The following is a 21,069-nucleotide window of genomic DNA, read 5'->3' on the forward strand; positions in this document are numbered from 1 at the left end:
TGAGCAATTACAACTTATATTTGTAAAAATGGACAATGTTTGGATTTGTTTCGGGGCCCTAAAATGAATTTGCTGCGGGGCCCAGTAACCTCTAGTTACTCCATTGCATTTTATATCATTGTCCCAATGTATGTGATAAAGTTGCAGAGAGGAGAGGGTTAATAACAGGCTGAAGTCATGGGACCCAATTCATTGTATGATCAGAATTATTTGTTATTGGAAGGAAAATATTTACCTGGGAAATTTAATGAGAAATAGCAGAGACATCACACGGCAGTGAGAACAGAGAGACCAGCAGGTAACTGTGTAAGTACAACTTTATATCTATTAGTATTAGTAGTATTAGTATTATTACTATTAGTATTATTAGTATTATTATTAGTATTATTATTAGTATTATTATTATTAGTATTATTATTAGTATTATTATTAGTATTATTATTATTGTCTCTATTTAACCCCTCTGTCTCTGCTCCCCAACAACTAACTATTAACCCTCTTTGTTACTTCTGCCACATCCGGACCAGTTACCCCTGTGTCCCCAGTCACCTGTATAAACAGCCTTTTCTTTATGTCTCCCCCAAATTAACTCTCTGTCCCCCGGACATTCCCTTGTACATCCCCATTACCTGTTGTATCACCTGTTGTATCACCTGTTGTATCACCTGATCACACTCACCTGTCTCTGTCCAACCAACTTGATATTCAGTATTTTTACCTGAACGGATTCTATTCTGTAACTGAAGATAAAGCGGATCCTGAATGTGCTGAGGGGCCCACGAGATAAAAGTTCCCAAAGGAGAATTAAACTGAAAATAAAAAAGATTCACTTAGTGGGTTGAGTAAAATGTACAATAGGACATTGATAGTTCCATGTACGTCACTTAAGCAGCGCAACAGAATCTTGTGTATAAATGTGTTTCACATTAATTGTAACCAGTCTCTATTCCCTGTTCCTTCCCATATAATAAAGTCCCTGTGTAATACACCTTGTTATTCCCAAGAGTCCTGCCCGGGTGTTACACACAGACTAAACTGGGCATGCTCACTAAATGACTCCTCATTGGCCCAGCAGTATTAGCTGTGATTGGCCCAGTTACAATTCAGGGCTGGATTAGTCCCTATAACAGACTTCCTATCGTATGATTGGTCCCTTCTGGAAACAACGTATGTGATTGGCAGAAAGGATCAAACCCTGTTCTGCATTTATGATAAGAGCGGTTCCCTTTCTGATTTACATAAGTGGCTGCCAAGAATTCGAATTTATTATTTTTTTATGATTGATGAGCCAATTTGTCCCGTTTTGCTTCGCTGAAAAATTTGTGAATATCCTGTGAAATTTGCAAAGCAGCGAAAAATTTGGCAAACGACACGGCCGTCTCATTGTGGGTGTCTGTATCCATTTTGGGTTTTCGCCGCAGTTTCGTGAATTTATTCACCAGCAGCGAAATGCAGGAATTTGCCACAAATTTGCGCCTGGTGAATAAATTTGCCCATCACTAATTTTTATATATATGGACTGTTCCCTGAAACTGCTGAACTGTAACCCCCCAGCTGTACCCACAAGCCTGGCACAATCTACGGACAGACTGGCACCAATACACCATTAAATCATTACATCTATACGGAAACTTGTATAATAATCACATTCCCTAAACAATTGTGTGTCCTACTCTATATACACAGCCGGGCACCATCACTGGCCACTCATTATATATATATATACCATTATATTGTGTATTATGTACAGTAATAATAGATTTATACTGCATTTATACTGCTGTGTGACACATAGAAACATAATGAGGCCACTGCATTTATTCTACTAAATGTCCCAGGGACCTGAACCTGAATAAGGGTAAATGAGGGGAACGTGGGCGTGGTCTAACCCCTCCCCCCCGCTTAGTGCACTTCTCATATCTTAGTGAATGTTCCTGGATTTCATTCTATATTTGTGGTGACCCTTCACTTACACAATACAGGAAAACCCCACCCCCCCCCATGCAATAACAGACAGACTGTTTGTAGAGATTTAAAGGAACAGTGTTTTAAAGTAATGAAAATATAATGTAGTGTTGCCCTGCATTTGTACAACTGATCTGTTTGCTTCAGAAACACTATTATAGTTTATATAAACAAGCTGCTGTGTAGCCATGGAGGCAGCCATTCAAGCACAGGATACACAGTAGATAACAGATAAGTACTACTATAGTTTATATAAACAAGCTGCTGTGTAGCCATGGGGGCAGCCATTCAAGCACAGGATACACAGTAGATAACAGATAAGTACTACTATAGTTTATATAAACAAGCTGCTGTGTAGCCATGGGGGCAGCCATTCAAGCACAGGATACACAGTAGATAACAGATAAGTACTACTATAGTTTATATAAACAAAACTCATACACACTCACACACACTCACGTACACTCATACACATACATACATACTCACACACACTCACACACACTCACTTATACACACTTATACACACTCACACACACTCACTCACACACACTCACGTTCACTCATACACATACATAAATACTCACACACACTCACACACACACTCACACACTCACGCACACTCATACACATACATACATACTCACACACACTCACACACACTCACTTATACACACTTATACACACTCACACACTCACACACACTCACTCACGTTCACTCATACACATACATACATACTCACACACACTCATACACACTCATACACACTCAATCACACACACTCACACACACGTACACTCATACACACACACACTCACACACACACACACTCATACACACTCACGTTCACTCATACACATACATACATACTCACACACATTCACACACACACACTCATACACACTTATACACACTTTCACACTTATACACACTCACACACACTCACTCACACACACTCACGTTCACTCATACACATACATACATACTCACACACATTCACACACACACACTCATACACACTTATACACACTTATACACACTCACACACACTCACTCACACACACTCACACTCACACACACTCACGTTCACTCATACACATACATACATACTCATACACACTCATACACACATATATACAGTTACACGCACACAAACTCTCACACACTTATACACACTCACACACTCACATACACACAGGAAGAGGTGCAGGACCCTGGGGAGGGGGTGCAGGGAATAACATTGTGTAGAGGGAATATAAATGGTGGGGAGGGGCTGGGGCAGTTGCACAGGCTCAATTTGCCTCATCAAAAGTCAGTAGGGTTAGGGGGGAAAATCTGTATTCAGAGGGGTCAGAAGGTAGAGCAAGAAGTTATTGGTCAATGGGAGGAGCCAGTAGGCAGAGGGAGGAGTCATTAGTCAGTGGGTGGGAAGACAGGGGAGTCATAGCTTGAGAGTGGGGCCCTTTCTCTAGTTTCTCACACAAGTCACTGACCAACAATCCAATTTCCATTCATTGTGTAATCCCCGGGGTCAGCAGGTCACTGGTCTTAACTTAACAAATATTGGCTGGAAGTCTGGCCCTAGGGGGAGGGGCTCTTGAACCTGATTTATTGGCCAGAAAATCTGAATAATATCTGACAGCATTTTACTTGCTCCCCATCTATTATATACTATGAGTTGTACTACTGTGGTTTTATGTAGAACAGAGCTTACAAAATGAATTTAAAGGAGAGTTAAAGCTTAACTAAGAAAGTAGTTAAGAAAAGTTGTACAATATGTTTTGTGCTTCTGTATCAGCCCAAGGTCCTTTAGCAGGAAATATCTCTGCAACTAAACTGGTTAGAGGGAGGGAAGAGTTAAATTCTGAGGGAGACTGACAAGGTTGGGGCACTTGAGAGGGGACATGATTAGACTTTACAAGTACATTGGGTGGAACTTGATGGACTTTCTTCAACCCAACTGAAATATGTAATTATGTTGTGTATAATAGAGGAATACTGAGTTTATCATTGGATAATACAATAAGTAGAAGTGGAGTATAATGGCAATATATAAATAAAGGGACTATATTGGAACTGCAATGGCCTGAAGGACAATTAGAGGAAGGTTTGAGTATAATGTCCTAGATAACCCTGAAAGCCAGGAAGAAGGTTAAGAAGGTTAATAAGGTGGGATTTAGGGTGATATTTATTTGCTGGGACTATAGCTGATGGTTGATAAACCAATGATTGATGACTGGCCCTAAAAGGGGGACTTAAACCAACAAAGTTCTAGAACCATTGCTTTAGAGCTTCCATCAGTTATCCAATGACTAACCATGAAATCTTCCATCAGGTACTGTATATTTCTGATGAAAGTCCAATAATTTGTTCTCACATTTCTAGGTATCAGTGAATCCATCTGGATATGTGGCCAGTAAATCTTGTCTGGGTGGCCATTGGCCATTGTCTCTTGTTTGCCTCCAGCAGTGCTCATCCCACATATAGAGGCAGATACAAAGCCTCCGTATTTACTGACCTTACCCCTCCTGAAATGACCTCTGTTCAGAGCTTCTTGATGGACCAGGATATTCTTAATTTAGGATCCACTGAGCATAAACTGAAACAAAACACAATTTTCATGATGGAGCTCAACATGCCCAAAAAACTGCAAGTGCTCAGCTTTCTGGACCAAAATGGTCCCAAACCTCTGAGAGAGGCCAAAGTGGTCATCTATTTTGCAGACCAGCCTAATCCCAATGTCACAGAATACATTGTGGGCCCACTTCCCCACCCCAATTATTACAGACCTAATGTCTATAGGGGGAACAAGACAATCAAGTTTGAATCCCGGCCAGTCACCACCACAGAGTATTATTTTATTCACCTGAAGATGCTGGAGGTTATGAAGGAAATGAATCACATTCTACTGGAGACTTCTGGATTTTCCTACTACAACTGCACCAAACGATGCCTTTCTTTTATCGACATTGCACCCCGAGGCCTGAAATCTGGGGAGCGTAGGTCATGGCTAATGATAAACAAGTACGTGGAAGGGTATTTTCTCCATCCTATAGGCATTGAGATCCTGCTCAATCATCGCTCCCTGGACCCCAAGGATTGGGCAGTAGAAAAGATTTGGTACAATGGACAATATTTTGACAGTGTTGAGGAACTGGTTAGGAAATATGCAAGTAACCAAATGTCCAAGCTCCGCCTGCCGGTGCATATGGACAGTGATCCCTACTCCACATTTATACCCCGTGGGGAGTACAAGACCAAATCAAATGTACATGGCCCAAAAGTGTGTGAGCCTCAGGGCAAACGCTACCGGGTCATGGGTAACTATGTGGAGTACGCTGGTTGGAGCTTTGCTTTCCGTTCAAGTACATCGGCCGGGATGCAGCTCTATGACATACAGTATAACAACGAACGCATCGCCTATGAGGTGAGCATCCAAGAGGCTATTGCTTTTTATAGTGGGGTCACCCCCGCTGCAATGCAGACCAAATCTATTGACACTGGATGGGGCATGGGCTCAGATGACTATGAGTTGGCCAAAGGCATTGACTGCCCTGAGGTTGCCACTTACCAGGATGTCCATCACTTCTATGACACAAACAAACCAGTACGTTATAAGAATGCCATTTGCATCTTTGAGCTCCCCACTGGAGTGCCCTTACGCCGTCACTTCGACAGTAACTACAGGGGGGCCCATAACTTCTATGGTGGCCTTGAGAACCATGTCCTGGTGCTGAGAACCTGCTCTACAGTCGATAACTATGATTACATATGGGACTTCATCTTCTACCAGAATGGGGTGATAGAGGTTAAGGTTCACCCTACAGGCTACATCCAGGCAACTTTCTTCACACCAAATGGGGCCGTCTATGGCAGCAAAGTCAATAATAATGTCCTGGGGAACCTGCACACTCACTTAATTCATTATAAGGTGGACCTTGACATTGCAGGTAAGGTATATCCCATTGTTGGTCATGTAGGACTAGAGTTCTGAGTTCAGTTCCAGCCTGGCCACTATCTGCAAAGAGCTCCTGTGTCTTAATAGGTTTCATCCAACACTCTATTTACACAGGCAGGCAGGGTTTACTTAATTTTTATTGCCAATAAACCAGTGTATTAGGGTTACCTGCAAGCAGGGGATATTTTTAATTTAAAGTATTCTGTAGTTTACCACTTATGTACAGCAGCCATATTCCCATTTTGGGTATCTGCCCATTGCCCATTTTCTTCTCCTGCAGAGAAAAAACAATGTGGGTGAAAAACTTGTGGTGTCTTGTGCTTGAAATTGCATGTTGTGCAGTTGTGCTCATAAACAACCCTCTTATAGCTCTAATCCTTAGTTTATACACAGAGTCCCTGCTAAAATTAAATATAGCATTGCTGTTTGCCAGAAAGGAGGTAGAGACAGTCACACGAGCACCAGGAAATGCTCAGCCCCAGGCAAAGGAAATAGAGACAGTCATGTGAGCACCAGGAAATGGAAGTAGAGACAGTCACACTAGTACCAGGAAATACACAGCCCCGTGCAAAGGAAGTAGAGTCAGTCACATGAGCACCAGGAAATTCTGTCACAGGGGCAAATGAAGTAGAGAAAGTTGAGTGAGCACCAGGAAATTCTCTTATAAAGAGGAAGGAAGTAAAGACAGTCACATGAGCACCAGGAAATTCTCTTATAAAGAGGAAGGAAGTAAAGACAGTCACATGAGCACCAGGAAATTCTCTTATAAAGAGGAAGGAAGTAAAGACAGTCACATGAGCACCAGGAAATTCTCTTATAAAGAGGAAGGAAGTAAAGACAGTCACATGAGCACCAGGAAATGCACAACCCAGTGTCGGACTGGCCCACTGGGATACAAAGAAAACTCCAGGGGGGCCCAGGTGTCAGTGGCCCCTCATGCTGATAAACATTTGGCCTATTTCATGGCAATTCCCTGTTTCTATGAGAAAAAAAGAGACTAAATAAATGAAATAATAGATTGTATTATATAAAGAAAAGAGACAGTGGAGAATAATGGTTGAGCAAGGAGAAGACGAATAATAATACTGAGAGTGGGCCGATGGTCTACAGTTTTTGGTTGGGCCCCTGGAGTCCCAGTCCAACACTGGCACAACCCCATGCAAAGAAAGTAGAGTCAGTCACATGAGCACCAGGAAATTCTGTCACAGGGGCAAATGAAGTAGAGAAAGTTGAGTGAGCATCAGGAAATTCTCTCATAAAGGCTAAGGAAGTAGAGACAGTCACATGAGCATCAGGAAATTCTCTCATAGAGGCAAAGGAAGTAGAGACAGTCACATGAGCATCAGGAAATTCTCTCATAAAGGCTAAGGAAGTAGAGACAGTCACATGAGCATCAGGAAATTCTCTCACAAAGGTTAAGGAAGTAGAGACAGTCACATGGTACCAGGATGGGAGTTCCATTTAATATGCCAAACTGTCTAACCTTAGTAGTGAAATGTGCTACTATCCCTAGGGACAGAGAACAGCTTTGAGACAGTGGGACTCAAGGCTGAGAACATCTCCAACCCCTGGAGCCCCGGGGACTTTATATTCCAGCACCGCTTGGAGCATCACCTGAAGTCCACTGAGAGACACGCAGCCTTCAGATTTGGCTCTCCCCTCCCCAAGTACTTAACCTTCATGAATCCCAATAAGATGAACAAATGGGGGCACCCAAAAAGCTACAGAATCCAGTACAACTCCAATGGTGACCAAATACTGCCCAGAGGCTGGAAAGAAGAGAAGGGAATATCTTGGTCCAGGTAACTGACCCTTCCTTTTAGCTCAAACCATGGGGACTCCAACCCCACTTTAATTATCTGTAGTAGGCAAGTCTAGTATTAGTTCCACCACAGCTGGAGGGAGGCAAGTTACAGTAAATATAGTTTATTTCCCATTTAGATGGGGCCCTATCAGTGTCACACCCAGGACAGAATTTAACATTAGATCCACTAGACAGGCACTAGCCCCCCTCATTTAGCTACGAGTTTATCCTTCTGGGGGATACAACTGTTTTTCTTGCTTATATAGAATATTACTCACAGGTTCTCATAGGGAAAAGAAGCAGTAGCTCAGATACATAAACTACATTAATTTAGAGGTACTGCCCCTTTCCTTTCCATTTACCCCCCTAAAATAATAACTGTCCCAGAAATAACGAAATCCCTCTGCTGTTTTCTCTTTGTAGGTACAGCCTGGCAGTCACGCGCCACAGTAATGCTGAACCCACAAGCAGCAGCATCTACGCCCAGAATGAACCCTGGGACCCATTGGTTTATTTTGAGAATTTTATTCACAACAACGAAGACATTGTCAACAAGGTAATTAGTTGTGTTGCTGTAACAGTCACCAAAATAGTTCCAGGGGTACCCGGGGTACAAATAAATGATCAACCCAAATTTCCCCCTAACTGACCTTCAGACTGGGCCCCCTTAGTTCATAACAAGGTTACAGACATATAGAAACATTGGGGTGTCACCCTGCTATAGTTCCAGGGGTACCCAGGGCACAAATAATCCCTCACCCCAAATCTCCCCCTAACTGACATTCAGACTGGGCCCCCTTAGCTCATAACAAGGTTACAGATATATAGAAACATTGGGGTGTCACCCTGCTATAGTTCCAGGGGTACCCAGGGTACAAATAAGCACTCACCCCAAATCTCCCCCTAACTGACCTTCAGACTGGGCCCCCTTAGCTCATAACAAGGTTACAGATATATAGAAACATTGGGGTGTCACCCTGCTATAGTTCCAGGGGTACCCAGGGTACAAATAAACACTCACCCCAAATCTCCTCCTAACTGACCTTCAGACTGGGTCTCAGCTACTTTGGCTACTTTCAGCTACACAAAGTTAAAGGCAGTGCCATAATTGTAAATAAATGCCCCTGAAAACAGATTTGGGGGTGAGTATCCCAGACCGTGTTTATAAAAGGGTCCCTTTTATCTGATCAGGACCTGGTTGCCTGGGTGACGGTGGGTTTCCTACACATCCCTCATGCAGAAGACATCCCCAACACAACAACCCCAGGAAATGCTGTTGGGTTCCTACTGCGCCCCTTTAACTTCTTTGATGAGGATCCATCGGTGGCTTCCAAGAGTCCAGTCATTGTGAGACCAGCAGACGATTCCTTCTCCAGAGTCAACATCCAGCGATGGACCCCAGAGGTCGTTGGCCACTGTGTTTCTGATGAGCCATTCAGCTATAATGGGACCTCTGGGTTCTTAGGGACCCTATGATAAGGGGGCGGAGTCTTGTATCTATGCTGTGATTGGCTACGGAGAGATAAATGACAGAAACAAAGGAAACTGGATAAATATTATGGAATGAAATGAACAAAATGAGTAACGTTTTTTGTGCTGTTCCTGCCGACTCCTGACTCCATGATCCTTATGTTCTTGTTCTTGTGTCTCTATGGAAAGAGGAATATGGGGGGCTGCCAGTATCTTGGTTCCCCCCAGCAGTGGCCACTCCTGGGATTTAGTCACTGATACTGGTCTTGTCTCCAGATTCTGCTCCGTATTCTGCTCCGTATTCTGCTCCGTATTTTGCTCCGTATTCTGCTCCGTATAGTTCTCTCGCCCTCAGCCTCAAGCAGACACTCGGCACAGCAATGTTAGTGAAAAACGTTCACATTAGAAGAGTAGTAAAAAATGTATGGAAATGGCAAAAGTGCTTATTCTATATATATATATATATATATATATTTATCTATAAGAGGAATCCATTGTGAGATAGTGAGAATCTGGGGTGGTTTTGGGCTGAACTAATTCCCCAAACACAGTTACAGCATTTCTCAACTTATTCCTTCTGATGCTTTAGTTCTCCTTTAATTGGCACCTGAGGGAACCCTGTGTCCAGCAATGGTCTGAGCCAGTTGTTTCTATACATTGTGTGACACTGCACTGCAGGTTGGAACTAATGAAGGTCAGTTCTGGAGCCTGAACCCATTGCTCATGTTTGGTTCCAACGTGCAAAAGTAACGGCGGTGATTTTGCCCAAGTGAATGTGATGCCCACGTGTTCCCTCATTGTCACATTCAAAGGGGAAATAAGCTGAATTTATTTAGGAATTCAATTGAGAGTTCTGGGAAATGCTGAGGTTCTTCTTCCCAGTGGAGTCATTTGGGCTTTGTGCAGCTAAGAGAAGAGGACTGGATTATTATTATTATTATTATTATTATTATTATTATTATGATATTGGTGACATGGGTTGTGTGTATAGTGGGTCCTGAGCTGGAACTGAAAGTTACTGACTGGCAAGTTTATACCCCCCCGTGTTCTGCCCAGCACCCCTCTCACTCATAATACTTGGCACAGGAGGCCCAGGGAATGCTGGGAAACCCATTGGCTTGATGGCAAATATCAGCCTGTGGTTGAAGGAGCCGTTTGTGCCCCACTAGTAGTGGGAATCCTTGTGGAATGAGCAGTGAGGGGCTCGAGTGGCTGATGAATGTTATGGTGAGTGAGTGTTGCCCATTGATGTTGGAAACTGTGTGATAAGTAAAAGGGGTTCATTTATGTTTACAATACGGGCTACTAAGTGTAATTTGATAAATGGGCCACTAAGTGGTACAAGACAGTAATGTTTCTGGATTCCCATGATTGTTGGGCCACTGTGGCCTCATGGGAAACTCTGTAGGGGGCACTGGGGGCTAAAATTGCATCTACTCTAGGGGCACTTACTTAAAGGGCCAGTGACATCAGGGAATAAAATTTATAATCAATGTAGCAGATATTTGTACTCTTTACACTAAAATATGGGTTTAGGTCAGAGGGGCTGGAATAACTCTGTGCAGAAATGACAGATAAATGCCCCTTCTTGCCTCTGTTACTCCAATGAATTACCCCCGGGGCAGAAACGTTTTCCTATGTAACCTCACAATTTCATCCTCTCTCAGTCACCCTAAAGCATACCTCCCAACTGTCCCGTTTTGAGCGGGACAGTCCTGCTTTTGACAGCTCAACCCGCTGTCTGATAAGTTCCGAGTTTCTCTTTGATCTGCTGCACTGAACAGCCAGAAACAGATACAAAGTTTTTAACTTCATTGGGTCTTGGCAGAGAGTCCAGAATAGATACTTAACATACTTTTGTAACATTTTTAGATAAGAACGAAGACTCACAGCTTAAAGGGCAATTCACCTTCATTTGCAAAACTGTAATAACATATAAAACCCACAGAAATGTGTTCAAACTTTCACAACCTCCCAAATTCTGTAAAATGAACATGGTAATTAGGGGCATAGCCAAAAAAAATTTGCCATGATACACGCGCCAAATCTTTTGGTAACTCTTTCTGTTTCCTAAATGTTGGGAGGTTTGTCTAAAGTAGGAAAACACAACATGTGTGACCAGCTGGGAATATATCACTATCCAGAACCTGCGGTGACATATTTAATAAGGGCATTGCCACCCATATGCAGACTGGCATTCTATACAGGACTCAGGCTCTGAATGTGAGGAGACAAATCCAGCGCCGGATTTCTAAGAGGCGCGCCCCTAGGCCGCGCGGTCCGACCAGGCGGCCGCGCGGTCCTAGCGCCCACCTCACCTCTCCTTCCCAGCGCGCCGGCGAAAAAACGCCGGCGCAGCTGCTGCAAATGAATGGGGACGCACGCGTCCCCATAGTGCGGCCGGGCGGCATGCCGCCCCTATTTTTTTGCCGCCCTAGGCCCGGGCCTATGCGGCCTTGCCGCAAATCCGGGCCTGGACAAATCAATTGGACAGTGCCCAGGGCATAACTTAATTATACATGGACTGTAAGCTTTTGGGACAGGGGCTTCATTCCAACTTTTTAATATCCCAATTAATAGGGCCAATCTACACAACTCAACTGAATGTCTCAGGAGCAGTACAAGTAAAAATTCTGCAGAACCCAAACCAGTACCTGTCGAGTCCTGTGTGAATCCAATATTTAAAGCCTGGACCCAACAAGTGTTGTCACCCCAAACTGGAAGTAACATCATCCAAAGTCAGGGGGGAAAGTAGGATTAAAGAAGTCAAATTTACTGATATTGAGACCCGTAACCTGACAGCACCCATATCCACATCTACTAGTCCTAACTGCCAATCAGCAAAATACCCGCTTTTCTGTGGGTCCCCAATTCTATTCATATACGCAGAGCTGGATGTAGACTGATTGGTCAGTGTATGTCTGGCTATAGGGATATTGGTGTAGGGAGGGGGATGGAATGTATCTGTATTACAAGAGCTTTCTGTCCATCACACTGCCATGTGTTGACCTGTGCCCAGTAAGCCTCGACTTCCCTATCCCGTATTACCATAGGGAGAGAAAAAACGGCAAAGTCTTCTTCATTTCCATATCGGTCAAAGTTGACCAATCACAAGAGGACTTTCCGATCCATGTCAAAGACTGCCTGTCAACAATATTGCCCCTTGCCTATTATAGATTCCTCCTTCCATACAAAAGAATAGGAAGACCCACACCCATCTATCACAAGAGCTGTAAGACACATAGCCTTTTGACTAGACTCTATGACAATTTGACATCACCCAATCCCTTCCATGATAAGATCTGACATTCCAACACATTACCATGTGTTGACCTGTGCCTAGTAAGCCTCAACTTCCCTATCCCGTATAACCATAGGGAGAGAACAACCCACCAAATTTCCTTCATTTCCATATCGGTCAAAGTTGACCAATCACAAGAGGACTTTCCAATCCATGCCAAAGACTGCCTGTCAACAACATAGCCCTTTGCCTATTAGAGATTACCCACTTACATGAACAAGAATAATAATTTTTAAATTTTTCATTGTGGATTATTCACTTCAATAAATAAATTCTAAATTTAAGTTGCAGGAACCACTGCCTCCCATTTGTTGTACATTCCATACACAATAATAAAACACAACACCCTGCCTCCACATCATTGTGAGGGCTCATCCCCTGGCAATAACATGTCTCATCCAGAGCAAATATTGGGCTAAAGCTCATTATAAGAGTGTTATATTATTTAATTAATTTTCCTATAGTCTTACATTTGGGACAGTCAGTGTGAGGCAAGTGAAGGGTAAAACTGTAAAACCGCACAGCTGACTAGTGTGACAGGAACTGCAGATACAGATGAAATAGGAAAAAGGAATGTGGAGCTGGTGGGAGAATTCTGAGGTTTTTATCTCTAACACAAATTGCTTCATTAACTGGCTGTGAATGTAAAAGCAGACCCGGAGTGTCCATCTGTGAATTCAGATAAATATCAGTTGGGCCGCTGTCTCTGTAATGTAAATGGGCCGCATGGGCCTCTCTGCTGTCCTGATATTGTCGATTTAATGAGGCTGTTGTTGCTGACAATCACCACTAGATGTCGCCTCTATGTCTCAAGTGACTGCGGCTCCTCTGCAGTTCTGAAAAGTAACCAGTAGGTGTCAGCACTTCTGAAATCTGTAACTGTCAAATTGGAAACGTTTCTACTGAACAACAATGATATTTTTTTTTCTTTGAAAGCCCGGACCACCAATATTTTTTTTACCTTTAATGGGGAACCCTGGCCACCAATGTTTTTTTTTTTACTCAGGGGTCCGGCCATCAATTTTTTTTTTACTTGGAGGGAGTGGGCCACCAATGGTTTTTTAACTGGGGGGGGGGCTGGTCACCAAATTTTTTTTAAGTTTTTATCGGAGGTCCTGACCACCTTCCCCCCCCCCCTAATTTTATTGGGGGCCCTGGCCAGAAATATTTTCTTTTTAGCTTGTGCGGGTGGGGGAGCTTGGTCGCCAATGTCACGCATGTATTCAGGTAAAGCACCTGTTATCCAGAATGTTCGAGGCCTGGGGTTTTCTGGATAACTGATATTTCCAAAATTTGGTTCATTATACCTTAAGTCTACTAGAAAATCATGTAAATATTAAATAAACCCAATAATCTGATTTTGCTCCCAATAAAGACTAATTATATCTTAGTTTGGCTCAATTACAATCTACTGTTTTATTATTACTGAGAAAAAGAAAATCATTTTTAAACATTTGGATTGTTTGATTAGAATGGAGTCTATGGGAGCTGGCCTTTCCATAATTTGGAGCTTTCTGGCTAATGGGTTTCCAGATAACCAATCCCACACCTGAAGTGAGCATGCCAGTCTGGCCCTGCATGAAAGCGCTTGATTTAGAAATATAAACCACTAATATAAACCACTATATGTCCCCATTGGCTTCCTGTAATGTATTTGCTTGGCCACCTCAGAGAGCCTTGGTGGGTTTTTGTTGTAGATTGTAACATTACATACACACACATATTGCACAGTGGATTCATTAATCATTAATCAAACCCTAATGGGTCACCAGAAATTGAAGGGGTTTCAGCTGGTTGCTAGGAGACCACCAGGAACCCAGATATAATCAAAGTTACTGTACCAGGTCCCAGAAGAGATAACTGATGCCATGGGCCCTATGTAATCCACCCTATATGTCAATCCATATGTTTGCCCATTCATTTATTCCAGTCTACCAGTCTAACATTCCAATGTGAAAGGCTACAGTGCTGAAGCTGGTACAACCTGTACTCTAGTTCCTGTGTGTATGGGGTTAAAAGGACCCCCCGACCAGCCATGGTAACTTGGTAAAAGAACAAGACAATGGTGCAGATATAGAGAATGAGCCCTGTAAATCTATTGAAGCTGAGGTTCCTGTAACAGTCCCACACAATGGGATGGAGATGGAGGTTGTGCCATGACCTGGAATATGCCAACCCCAATGACAAGGACTGAGGTGCTGACAATACGGTGCAACCCATTCTTAACTTACAGTCAAGTGAATGAGACCCCTGCAGTGAAAATAAATCTGGATTCCTGACAGCAGCCAAAATATTCAGACTTTAAAGACACACCTGGGGTGACCTCTACAGTTAGGTTAAGCGCAACCAATCTGGAAGACAGGTTACATGAGATAGTGGGCAAGGAAAGGGAAAATGGGGAGGAGATTTGGCTGGGGGTTAAGGATAGGGAGGAGCACATGTCATATGTTCAATATGGGACCAGTATTAAATGTATGTTTACAAATGCAATGAGTCTGACTGGTAAAATGGGAGAGCTGGAGCTGCTGGTGTTGGAAGGAAAATATGATGTGATTGGCTGAAACATGGCTGAATGAGTCACATGACTGGGCAGTAAATATCAGTGGCTATACTTTGTTTCCCAGGGACAGAGGCAATAGAAAAGGAGGAGGGGTATGTCTGTATGTTAGGCAGGATTTAAATCTAATATAAAGGAGGAGGTTATGTTAGAAAATGAGGGGGCAGAAGTCGTATGGGTGGAGTTCTTCACCAATTGTAAAGAGTCCAGCAAATTAATTGTAGGGTCGCTATAGACCCCCTAATGTAAGTGACGAGGAGGAGGCGAAGCTCCTGATGCAAATAGAAAAGGCTGCTAGTTTGGGTAAAGTAATGATAATGGGGGATTTTAATTACCCAGATATTTACTGGGTTAATAGGAAAGAAGAGAAAGACATTAACTAAAAGTCTGTGGGGACAGAAGCTGCATTTAATAAATATAAAATAAATTTAAACACTATAATAAATGTTGTAAAACAGCAATCTGGAAGGTAAAGAAAGGAAATGAAGAGTACATTGTGGTTGAGGCTAAGACAAACTCTAAAAAGTTTTTAAAGTATTTTAATAGTAAAAAGATGCAGGTTGAGAGTGTTGCTCCATTAAATAATGGTACCAGTATGGTTGTAACAGATACAGATAAGGCAAATGTGTTAAATCAGTTCTTTTCTTCAGTGTATACAATAGAGGAGTGTGAGTTCCCAGGCTCACTTTATAACTGCACTAATGGCTCAGCTCAATCTAGTCAGTGGCTGACTCAGGATATGATTCATAAAGCTTTAATACAAATAAATGTAAACAAGGCTGCAGGGCCTGATGGCATACACCCCAGGGTTCTAAGTAATTTATGATTTCTATTTCTGATTTTCTCAAATTTGCTTTAATCTGGTATGGTGCCTATGGATTGGTGGAAAGCTCAAGTCATTTCTATATTTAAAAAGGGTTTACGATCTCAGCCTGGCAATTATAGGCCAGTAAGCTTGACATCTGTGGTGGGCAAATTATTTGAAGGCTTGTTAAGGGATCACATTCAAAATGTTGTCCTAATGAATGGCATTATGAGCAACAATCAGCATGGCTTTATGAAGGATAGGACATGTCAGACGAATTTGATTGCTTTTTATGATGAGGTGTAACTATGTAACTATGTACAGCAATCAATACTTATACACCCACAAGAATATAAACATAAAATACAATAATCATATTGCTGTAAACTCTAAACACTAAAGAATAAATATTGTGCAAAGAAAAACAACATATATTACAATTTTACAGTCTGGCCTATATAAATATAATGTTCTATTTTATTACAATGTTGTGTGATATACAAATAGTGTAATGTGCTGTCCTTATAATATTGTGTAAATATATTTTATACTCTCCTACCAGCCTCTACTCTAAAGGGCATCCCATTGTGCTCAAATATATCCACAAACAAATGTACATAATGTATATTCTATAGTGATACTGATTACTGACATAGACCTTTCAATCAATAAAGTGCATGAATTATACTAAAAACCGTGATTTCTATCATGATCTCTAAGGGGATCAGCGTTAAAAAACTGTGACTTGGATTCCTCTAAAAGTCCATATTCATTTTTAAAAGACAAAATTGTTCATTTAAAAATCTCACAGGCCAAGATATAAAGCTCGAGTGAGCTCGAATACTGCAATATCTCTTGCCAGATGGCATATAAAAAGGTTGTGATGGATAAGCCAAATAGAATTCCATTTGTATCAAAAGAATTCAGAAACATAGAGCACATCATTAAACAATATTTGCCTATTGTACAGCATGATAAAAAATGTGGACCCTTATTTGCAATTCCCCCTTTATTTTCCTAAACTCGAGGTCGGTCCCTGAAGGACAAGCTTTGCCCCTCAGACAACTTAGTTGGAAAAAAGCAAAGTCTATTTCTAAGTAACCCAAAAAAAGGGACCTTCCCGTGTCTAAATCGTATTTGCTGCACCTCCATTATTAAGGGGAATACAGTTGGACACCCGACAAAAGGAACAGCAATCAAATTGAATGATTATGTCACGTGTGAATCAAATGACGTAATATACATGTTGAAATGCCCCTGCGGACAAGTGTATATTGGAGAGACCACTAGAGCCGTCACAGAGCCTATAAAGGAACACAGGGGGAATATTAGAAACTTTATACCTGGTACGGCCACAGATATATCAGTAGTGATGGGCGAATTTGTGCCGAAAAATTTGTGAAACGGTGCCGGCGTCTTGTTTTTGACGTTTTTTAACGCCAGCGAATTTTTGCTGTGAATTTGCGCCTGGCGAATAAATTCGCCCATCACTATACATCAGTATCCAGACGTTTTTCGAACTCATGTCATAATCTGAAGCAACTAAAATGGTGTGTTGTGGAGAAGGTACATCAGCCTGGGAGAGGGGGAAATACCAAAACGATATTGTCACAGAGAGAAGCCTATGGGATTACACAAATGAATACTATGAGCCCTATAGGCATGAATGATAGTTGGAGCATTAATTCCTTTATGTAATATGTAACTAATCATTTGCTTACTAAAGCCTGGAGCAGTTCCTCAGCAGATTCTGTTTTGTCTTTTGTACAATGATATGAATTTCTTTTTAGTTCACTTGTCACCGAGGCGCCTGTTTGGAATTTGGATTTCTATTTGGACTCACAATATGGTTCCATATACACTGCACTTATGGACATGCAGAGACAGTACCAGCGAGGGTTAAATGTTTTCACTTTTGAATTGGGGGGGTGGAATTCTGGTGTTGACCTTTAAATGTTCTGTTTTGACTCCCCTGTAAACACTTGAGAAAGGGCCTTTGTAGCCCCAAACATGTTGTGTGGACATAAAATAAAAGCTAATTAGCACTTCTTCTGCCCTCTGTGTGTCTTCCCACCTTCTCTGATACAGTTACTACACTGATTACCTTGTACATCACTTACTGAAGATTTCTGGAATTGATGACAAAGTCTCTCCAATAATCTCACCTGCAGTTCTCTTGTGATCAGCCCGCTGCAGTTTCCATACAAGACCATAATAGAGTTTGTTAATTCGCTCTCAATTACTCCCCTATAAAACGGCATCAATACACATCTAGGAACATTCACTTTCTTCAGTCTTCTTATAAAGAAAAGCTATTGTTGTGCTTTACTAACTAAGGCTGAGGAGTGAACACTCTGCTACATCATCTCAAATGTTTAGACATTCTCTTCTATGGCACCATTTATATAGAGAGATCTTATGTTCCCAAAGTCAATAATCACATACTTTTTTATTTTTCCAACATTAGGAGCCAAATTATTTTCCACACACTAAGGGGCAAATTCACTAAGCGACGAAGCGCCGAACGCTAGCGTTACTTCGCTAGCGTTTGTCATTTTCGTTACTGCGCAAATTCCCTAACGAACGCTGGCGTAGATTCGCTAGTGTTACTTCGCACCCTTACGCCTGGCGAATTTTCGCTAGTGACGTAACTACGCAAATTCACTAACTTGCGCAGTGTACTGAACGCTACCTTTTACGCTAGACTTCCTTCGCCACCTCAGGCGAAGCGCAATAGAGTAGATAGGGATTGTTTCAAAAAAAGTCAAAATTTTTTCTAAGTCCCAAAAAAACGCTGGCGTGTTTTCTACATTATGGGTGATAGGCTGAAAAAGATCGAAATTTTTTTGGGGCTCCCCTCCTTCCCCCCTACATTTCCTGACTCATGGCAACTTACCTAGACAGTGGGCACATGTGTAGGGCAAAATAAACATTTTATTTGATGATTTGAAGGTTTTCTTGGCATTTGTAGTGATTCTACGTATTCCTCCATTGAAATTTGAATTTGGCGCCGTATGCAAATTAGCCTTCGCTAGCGTAACTTCGCTTCACTTAGCGAATCAACGCTAGTGCAACTTCGCAACCTTACGCTACCCCTGAGCGCAACTTCGGGTTTTAGTGAATTTTTCGGAGCGCTGGCGAAACTACGCCTGGTGAAGTGTGGTGAAGTGCGGTGAAAACTACGCCTGGCGCAACTACGAATCTAAGTGAATTTGCCCCTAAATAAGACTATGAAGATTTTCATTCATCCAGGTCATAGTATATCTAGTATAGGTCAATCTAAAAACAACTGGACTTGCTGAGTAATCAATGAAATTTAGATGCCCCTAAATAACCAGCTGATCAAGTTCCTCTCTATAGTAAGTTTCATTAATATCCCTGATTAGTCCTATCACCGTTGTGTTGAAGGCAAATTTGATGACATAATTAGAATTAAATTGGGCAACACAGTCATGTGTCATTAACGTAATCGAAAACGGGGAAATGACACACCCTGTGGGGAACCAGTACTCAGTTTCAACAAGTTTGATATCTACTACCAATCTTGACTGATTGTGGCCCGGCTGTTACAAAAATCTAAAATCCAATTACAAAGTGATACACTAAGTCCTAGTTCCTCAGCTTATCTATTTGTTTCTGGGGAATAATAGGATTAAAAGCAGAACAAAAATCAATAAATAACATTCTCACATAGGAATTTTTGTTCATCAGATGTGATAAAGTCAAGTGAAGAGAAGTTAAGAGAACATCATCAGTCAAGAGCAGTTTGAGGGAGAATAAATCTTCCTAACAAGGAACTTGTCTGTAGCAAGCAATGCCAGTCAGCAGCATCAAGGGCAAATAAGGTCTTGACTTGTATTAAATGGGGCAGAGAGTCACGGGAGGAGGGGGTCCCACTGTATAGAGCACTGGTAAGGCCCCATCTAGAATATGCCCTACAGTTTTGGTCTCCATCACTCAAACAGGACATTATTGTATTAGAGAGGGGACAGAGAAGGGCAACTAAGCTGGTAAAGGGAAAATCTTAGCTATGAGGAAAGACTGGCCAAATTGGGGATGTTCACACTGGAGAAGAGGCGCTTAAGGGGTGATATGATAACTATGTATAAATATATAAGGGGATCATATAATAATCTCTCTAATGATTTATTTACCAGTAGCTCTTTCCAGCTGACACAAGGTCACCCATTCCGATTAGAAGAAAAGAGGTTCCGCCTAAATATTCGGAAGGGGTTTTTTTACAGTGAGAGCTGTGAAGATGTGGAATTGTCTCCCTGAATCAGTGGTACAGGCTGATACATTAGATAGGTACAAGGAAGGGTCGGATGCTTTATTCACCAGTAGCTCCTCCCAGCAGACAGGAGGGAGCCAATGAGATTAGAGGAGGGAAAGGGGTGTTACAGGGAGAGCTGGGAAGTGAATCAGGGGTACAGGCTGATACATTAGATAGGTACAAGGAAGGGTCAGATGCTTTATTCACCAGTAGCTCCTCCCAGCAGACAGGAGGGAGCCAATGAGATTAGAGGAGGGAAAGGGGTGTTACAGGGAGAGCTGGGAAGTGAATCAGGGGTACAGGCTGATACATTAGATAGGTACAAGGAAGGGGCGGATGCTTTATTCACCAGTAGCTCCTCCCAGCAGACAGGAGGGAGCCAATGAGATTAGAGGAGGGAAAGGGGTGTTACAGGGAGAGCTGGGAAGTGAATCAGGGGTACAGGCTGATACATTAGATAGGTATAAGGAAGGGTCGGATGCTTTATTCAGCAGTAGCTCCTCCCAGCAGACAGGAGGGAGCCAATGAGATTAGAGGAGGGAAAGGGGTGTTACAGGGAGAGCTGGGAAGTGAATCAGGGTTACAGGCTGATACATTAGATAGGTACAAGGAAGGGTCGGATGCTTTATTCACCAGTAGCTCCTCCCAGCAGACAGGAGGGAGCCAATGAGATTAGAGGAGGGAAAGGGGTGTTACAGGGAGAGCTGGGAAGTGAATCAGTGGTACAGGCTGATACATTAGATAGGTACAAGGAAGGGTCGGATGCTTTATTCACCAGTAGCTCCTCCCAGCAGACAGGAGGGAGCCAATGAGATTAGAGGAGGGAAAGGGGTGTTACAGGGAGAGCTGGGAAGTGAATCAGGGGTACAGGCTGATACATTAGATAGGTACAAGGAAGGGTCAGATGCTTTATTCACCAGTAGCTCCTCCCAGCA

General features: G+C 42.3%; 1 protein-coding gene across 2 annotated transcripts; it reads left to right on the forward strand.

Annotated features, from left to right (window-relative positions):
* The first annotated feature begins 203 nt into the window (after positions 1 to 203).
* Positions 204 to 9,662, forward strand: LOC108705560 (amiloride-sensitive amine oxidase [copper-containing]-like). 2 transcript variants are annotated; one of them, XM_041566810.1, is made up of 5 exons: positions 204 to 306; positions 4,352 to 5,916; positions 7,438 to 7,726; positions 8,152 to 8,284; positions 8,920 to 9,662. In XM_041566810.1, the coding sequence occupies exons 2-5, from the start codon at positions 4,374 to 4,376 to the stop codon at positions 9,202 to 9,204; spliced, it is 2,250 nt and encodes a 749-aa protein (XP_041422744.1). In that variant the 5' UTR covers positions 204 to 306; positions 4,352 to 4,373; the 3' UTR covers positions 9,205 to 9,662. The 2 variants fall into 2 exon arrangements, with proteins under 2 accessions (XP_041422744.1, XP_018097942.2); XM_018242453.2 differs by lacking the exon at positions 204 to 306 and having other exon boundaries at positions 3,882 to 5,916.
* The last annotated feature ends 11,407 nt before the right edge of the window (positions 9,663 to 21,069 follow it).

The sequence above is a fragment of the Xenopus laevis genome, chromosome 6L (assembly GCF_017654675.1).
Source record: "Xenopus laevis strain J_2021 chromosome 6L, Xenopus_laevis_v10.1, whole genome shotgun sequence".
NCBI classification, from domain to species: Eukaryota; Metazoa; Chordata; class Amphibia; order Anura; family Pipidae; genus Xenopus; species Xenopus laevis.